Source organism: Carlito syrichta, unplaced genomic scaffold (genome assembly GCF_000164805.1).
Source record: "Carlito syrichta isolate Samal-C Ts95f unplaced genomic scaffold, Tarsius_syrichta-2.0.1 Scaffold315403, whole genome shotgun sequence".
In the NCBI taxonomy this organism is placed as follows: domain Eukaryota; kingdom Metazoa; phylum Chordata; class Mammalia; order Primates; family Tarsiidae; genus Carlito; species Carlito syrichta.
Genome location: NW_007259499.1, coordinates 371,192 through 377,686, shown reverse-complemented (window position 1 = coordinate 377,686; position 6,495 = coordinate 371,192). Strand labels below are relative to the sequence as shown.

At 48.2% G+C, this 6,495-nt stretch overlaps 1 protein-coding gene across 3 annotated transcripts in view; it reads left to right on the top strand.

The window, feature by feature from the left end:
* RBKS (ribokinase) overlaps window positions 1-6,495 on the top strand; it is an 81,351-nt gene that overhangs the window by 44,355 nt on the left and 30,501 nt on the right. The window contains exons 7-8 of one of the 3 annotated variants that reach the window (XM_021706298.1): window positions 2,960-3,148; window positions 3,835-4,017. The exons of 1 other annotated variant lie outside the window; for it this stretch is intronic. In XM_021706298.1, the coding sequence (XP_021561973.1) occupies window positions 2,960-3,148; window positions 3,835-3,894 (249 nt within the window). In that variant the 3' untranslated portion in view covers window positions 3,895-4,017. Of the gene's footprint in view, window positions 1-2,959; window positions 3,149-3,834; window positions 4,018-6,495 lie in introns of those variants that run through there. One more of the 3 variants, XM_008072757.1, reaches the window with a different exon arrangement.

Below are 6,495 nucleotides of genomic sequence, written 5' to 3'. Positions count from 1 at the left end.
CTCAGGCAATCCACTCACCTCAGCCTCCCAAAGGCACGGGATTGCAGGTTGAGCCACCGAGCCCAGCACAGCTCAAGTTTCTTAGTCAGGTCTTCTGTCTTCTCCATCAGATTGTACCTTCCATGAGGACAGGGACATCTGTCTTATTCACTATTGTATTCCTGTGACTGTCCCTGTGTATATAGTTTTCTCTTGCTGCATAATAAATTACCCCCAAATGTGGTGGCTTACAGTCACAATTATTGGCCATCACGTCCAGTTTCTGTGCACAGGAGTTCACACAGGATAGCATGGCTTGACTCTGCTCACTGTGCCTGGGGCTTCAGTGGGAAGACATAAAGGCCGAGCGCTGAAAGTCTTCCTCACGTCCGCGCTTAACAGCTGGTTCTGGCTGTTGGCCAGAACACTTGCACACGGCCTCTACTTGCGACCTGGGTTTCCTCACAATGTGATAGCTGGGTTTCAAGATCCAGCTTCCCCAGAGAAAGAAAGCACCAGGCTGCAGCCGTGTTGCCTTTTATGACTTAGCTCCAGAAGTCAGGAAGCATCACTTCTGCCCCATTCTATTGGCTGAAGCAGGAAGGTCCACCTTGGTAGTTCACTCTTAACAGAAGATTTTCTTTGTCATGGTGTAAAACAGCATGTATGATTTTATATATTGATTGATACAGTTATCTTTGGAAACTAACATCTGCTGTACTGCACCTGCACATAGTTACATAGTTAGCACCTAGTAAATGCTTATTAAATGAATGAACAAATGATCTTTGGCCTTTAAGGAAATTGGTCTCAAAACTTAATGGAAAAAGAAAACTTTCAAAGCTTAATGTTCTTATAGATGAACTCTAATCATGATGATAGTATAAATTTCTGCTTATGAAAGAAACCACCTTTACTCCCAACACAAGCCATTGATATATAAGGATAAAAAGAGACGATGAAAAGATGCTCTCAAGTACCAAACAAGGTAAATAGCGCCACAGATCAGAAGTGGAGCACCGGAGAGAACATTCAGCACCAAGAGCATTCAGTCCTTGACGTGCTGCACACCTGCCCCAGATATAAGCAAAGCCAGTAGGAAGTTTGCCCCTGTGGGCCACGGGCACTACATGTGCACCGCTCATGGACACTACACGTGCACCGCTCTTGGGAGAGGGGGAAGCACCCACTGCTAGAACCCACACTCGCGGGGCTGTGGCTCTCCTGCTGATAGTTATGGGTGAAGAGAGCTGTTGCCCCTGATGCCTGGGGCTACAGCTTATTTAAGGCTCCCAATCTGAGGAGATCGGAGGACAGAGACAGCCTCTGACTGTAAGCCAAGCCAACCACAGTTAGTGACCGGCTTGGCAATTTCCCCAATAACAGCGGAGCGAGAACTCCACGCTGCCAACATAAGAGCAGACTCGGGCCTAGAGACCCTCTTGTGAGTGCTACCGTTAAGACCATTGGAAAGTCGGGTGGGGACTGCAGAATGCAGACTTTCTAGCTCCTGGTGAGTGACAGGAGCCTGCAGATGAGACAAGATGCCACGAGGCTCCCCGCACACAGCAGCCTGAAGGTGGATTCGCCCCAGACAGAATTCACGTTATGAAACAATGCAAAAAAGACTAAAAAATAAGTGTGATTAAAATTAGCATTCGTTAAAAAAGAAGAAACTGAAATAAAAACAGAATCGAAGCAACAATGTGTGAATGTGAAAAACAACAAACTAGAAGTCTTGAAAATATAGTCACTGAAATTTTTAAAAATTGCTCATCAGAAAAGTAAACATTGGATTAGAATGAAAAATTAATAAATTGAGGGAGACTTGAGAGAAGACTGTGGATGCTGTGGAAACCCCCGATCTGACACGGGGAAGAGAGTAGGGGCAGCCAGGTGGAAGAGTGGAGGGCTCCCGTGCCGGGACACTGCCTTTCCCGCTGGGCCAGTGTCGTCCTATGATGCTTCCATCTTCTCTGGCAAAACAAGCAAAGGAGTGACATGAGTAGTCTGCAGACATGGAAGGCCACCACTGGTAGCAGGAGAAGTGTGACGGCCCAGAAGGCCTGGGAGAGTTGCATGTTTGGGTGCTGAAGTGTGCAGGCACTCTTTGTGCCGGGTCATCGGCACTGCTCCTTTCCTTCTGCCCCCAACCTTCCTTCCCTTCTTTTGTAGAATTTTTGTTGTTCTTCCTCATGTTTTGTTTTGTTTTGTTTTGACAGGGTCTCACTCCATCATCCAGGCTGTAGTGCAGTGGTCTGATCAGAGCTCACTGCAGCCTCAAACTCCTGGGCTCAAGTGATCCTCCTGCCTCAGCCTCCCAAGTAGCTGGGACTAGGCACATGCCACTGCACCCGGCTTTCATATATATATATATTATTTTTTTTTGGTAGAGATAGGGTCTTGCTATGCTGCCCAGGCTGGTTTCAGATTGCTGGGCTCAAGTCATCCTCTCACCCCAGCCTCCCAAAGCACTAGGTTACAGGCATGAGCCACAGCACCCAGCCCTGTTCCCTTTGTTTATTGAAATCATCATTCATGCAGAAAAGCTGAAAGAACAATACAATGAACACTCTATCCTCCACCTAAACATCTGTTAGCATTTTATTTATATTTGCTTATCCCCTCCCTGTCTGTATTTGTGCTTTTGTCAAGAGTAAGTTGCAGACCACGTGTTGGCATGCATCTCATAAGAGGAGCCACAATGCCACTATCACACCCAAGAAGAAGAACATGCCCCCTCGGTGTGTCATCTGGGATTCGGGCCACGTTCAGATGTCCATAGTGGCCCCAAGAACGTCTTTTATTGTTATGGTTTGTTTAGTTTGTTTCACTGTGCCAGTCTCCATCAAGATTCCACTGCCCTGGTTGTTATGAAAAAAAAGAGGGGAGACATTTCCTAGAAAAATAAATCTAATCTGGAAGTCGATCCAGGTTCCTCGTTTTCACCACTGTTTCCTTTGGCTTTGGGGTGTTCCAGGCTGAGATTCTAACAGGCCTGACAGTGGGCAGCGCTGCGGAAGCTGGCCAGGCTGCCTCCGTGCTCCTGGAAAGGGGCTGCCCGGTCGCCATCATCACCCTTGGAGCTGGCGGATGTGTGGTGCTGTCCCAGAAGGAACCCGTACCGAAGCACATTCCCACGGAGAGAGTGAAGGCTGTGGACACCACGGTAGGCTTGGAAATCCAAGAATCATTTTTACCCACAAAAATTGTTTTCCAATGACTAAGAGGCTGCACCTGAGTTTTGGATCATCAGGAAAGGCCTAGGCGTTGATGTAACAGAAGAGCAGTAGGCAAGAGAGTGTACCCTCACCCTCTCTAGCAACAAACGGGAGACTGTTCCTTAAACCTGCCCTGGCAACAGCCAGGAGACTGTACCTTAACCTTCTTTAGCAATGGGCAGGAGGCTGTACCTTGACCCCTCTGACCCACTGCGGGACTAGAGAGGGTAGCTTAACCTCTCTGAGCCTCAGCTTCCTCATCCATAAAATCAGAATGTCGGTAAACTTGTCCGCCTATCCCCTCTGTTCATTCATCCCCTCTGTTCGCTCATCTATTCCTCCACTTAGACCCCTGTAATATGCCAGTCCTTGGCCCGGTGCTGGGGATATAGTGGTAAGACCGAGTCTCCATCCTCACGGGCCTGAACTCTAGACAGTCAGCAAATGCCACCCAGTCTTCTCATGTGCAGTGGACAGGGAGGAGCACTGGTTAGCAGAGATCGTTCTTGTAGCCGACAGATGACAACAGCTGGCATTTGCTGTGTGCTTGCTGTAACTCTTTCGCATGCGTGTCATTTAATCTCTGCAACAATTACATAAGGCAGGTGCTATTATGCTCCTCCTCCTCCTCCAGGAAAACAACCCTGCTCGGGTCACAGTGCCAGCAAGTGGCAGAGCTGGACCTCAAGACTAGGCCTGGACGCCACAGACACTCCCTATGTCAGGCACCGATAAGGTCAAGAGTGTCAAGGCTGCAAAGGAGGAACAAAAAGGGTTGTGACTGTGCACTGAGAAGCGTTGTACAGCCGGGCTCAGTGGCTCAGCTGGTAACCCAAGCACTTTGGGAGGCCAAGGCAAGTGGATGGCCTGAGCCCGCGGTTTTGAGACCAGCCCAGGCAACTTGGCGAGATCTCATCTCTACGATAAATGTTTTTAAAACTTAGCCAGGTGTGGTAGCATGCACCTGTAGTTCTGGTTCCTTGGAAGGCTGAGGCAGAAGGATCACTGGAGCCCAGCAGGTCGACGCTGGGATGGCCGTGAGTGTGCCACTGCACTGCAGCCTGGGCGACGGAGTGACTCTGACTCAAAAAAATAAAATAAAATAAAAATAAGGGTTGTACCTTCTGATGACACCACTTTGTGCCCTTTTTGAGTATCAGGAAACGGAATACATAAAAGATCTAAACTCCACGTCTCCTTTAGGAGAGCCGACCTTTGTTTTCTGTGGAAACACCCTGGCAGAGTGGAGGGCTCTGGGGCCTCGGAGACCACGTTCTGTGCTCCTCCTGCCCATTTGGCAGCTTCTGAGCCTCGGGCATCTCCCCTCTACAATGGGCTCACCTTGTTCTCGCTGTGAACCTGGAAGGGTAGGCGGGGGAGGAAGCAGTCTCTCAGCTTCCTTCTGACGCTAGAGTCTGGTTCTGTGGCTAGCCGCTTTCGTTCATTCGTTTGCTTTCATTCATTCGTTCAACAAATACTAACTGTTCAGATTACATGCCAAACAAAAGAAGAAAGAAAGAGAATGTCTGTGCTTTTAAATTTATCTTGAGATTTTTAGTAGCCTTGCAGAATTTGGAGATAATGATTAATTAGTACATAGGAGACTAAGGGAATCTTTTAAACAGGCAGATTTTCCCCTTTAGGTCATCTAGAATCAAAGAGGGAAAAGAGTATGATTAAGTATATATAATCTGTGTACATCACATGGCTATAAATGCATAGTCATAATAATATGAATGCCAATTCTCGACTTAACCAACAATAGCGGTTATAGTCACACTGTGAAGATGGAAGAGTAAAACAGCTGTGTTTGTACATGGGGGATGTAACAGAACCAATGTTCATCTTCCATGGATGGAGGTCGGGAGGTGATCTCTAAACTGACTTTTTAAAAGGCAGTATGAGCAAATGACTAGAAATAGGAGATGATTCCCAGAAAGTCACTAAAGGAATCCAAAGTGTTTGCTTTGTGGAAACGGGAAGGGAGAGGGATCCGGCATTCACAGTCGAAGCCTTCTCTATTTAGACTATGTCTGTGGATGATGTCTTTGATTTCAAAACAAAGAACAACACACAGTGAGCCCACTTCACAGCCACCAGGATGGCTGTAATCCTATAGAACATGGACCACAGCACACGCTGTCAAGGATGTAGCGAAATTAGAGCTCACACAGTTGCTGGTAGGCATGTAAGATGGCGCAGCATCTTGACTTTGGAAAACAGTCTAGAAATGCCTCAAAAGCTTGAACATAGACTTACCGTACAACCCAGCTGTGCTACTTCTAGGCATATACCCAAGACAAAGGAAAACGTGTCCACCCAAAAACAAGTATATGAGTATTCACAATCACCAGAAATTGGAAAGCGCCTGATGCTCGTCAGCAGATGAATGGGTAGACAAATGGTGGCATGGCCATGTAATGGAACGTTACTTGGCCGTTAAAAGAAATACTCACACACTCTGCAACATGGGCGAATGTCCACAGCCTTGTGCTTAGAAGCCAGGCACAGAGAGTCGCCCATTATATGACTCTGTGTATGTGAAATATCCAGAATAGGCGTGTCCAGAGACACAGAGCATCGGCTGGTGGTCGCCGGGGGCTACAGGGAGGGGGAATGGGAGGCGTCGTGTCACGGGAAGGAGATGCTCTGCAGCCAGGTGGCGTGGCAGCTGCACGGCACCAAGAGCAGCGAAGCCCCGCTGGGTTAGCCACGTTCCCATGGCAAACTATTAGATAGGCAGTTTTCTGAAAGGAATCAAGTACCAATTCATGCCTTGACGAGGATGAACCTGGAAAGCATACTAAGTGAAGAAGCCAGACATGAAGGGCTCCCCTGTCACAGGATCTCATTTGCAGGAGAGACCCTGAATGGGTGGAACCACAGAGGCAGAAAGCACACTAGTCGTGGCTGGGGTGGGGGGGGATGGGAGTGGCTGCTCAGCAGGTAGGAGGCCCCTTTTGGGGTGATGAGCATGTTCTAGAATGAGTGGTGATAGTTGAACAGCCATGTGGACAGACTAAAAAGCCCTGAAGCGCACCTTTGAAGAGCAAGTTTTAGGATATGCGAATTATGTCTCCAGCAACAACTACCTGAAAGCCATATCTACACCCGCCACTGATGGGTGTGTATTCCCCTGGTAAAGACTAGGCCCTGAGCTGGGCTCGGTGGCTCAGCCTGTAATCCTGAGCCTGTTGGTTCGAGACCCGCCTGGGCAGCGAGGCCTCATCTCTACAATAAATCAAAAAATCAGCCGGGCGTGGTAGCGCATGCCTGTAATTCTGGCTACTCGGAA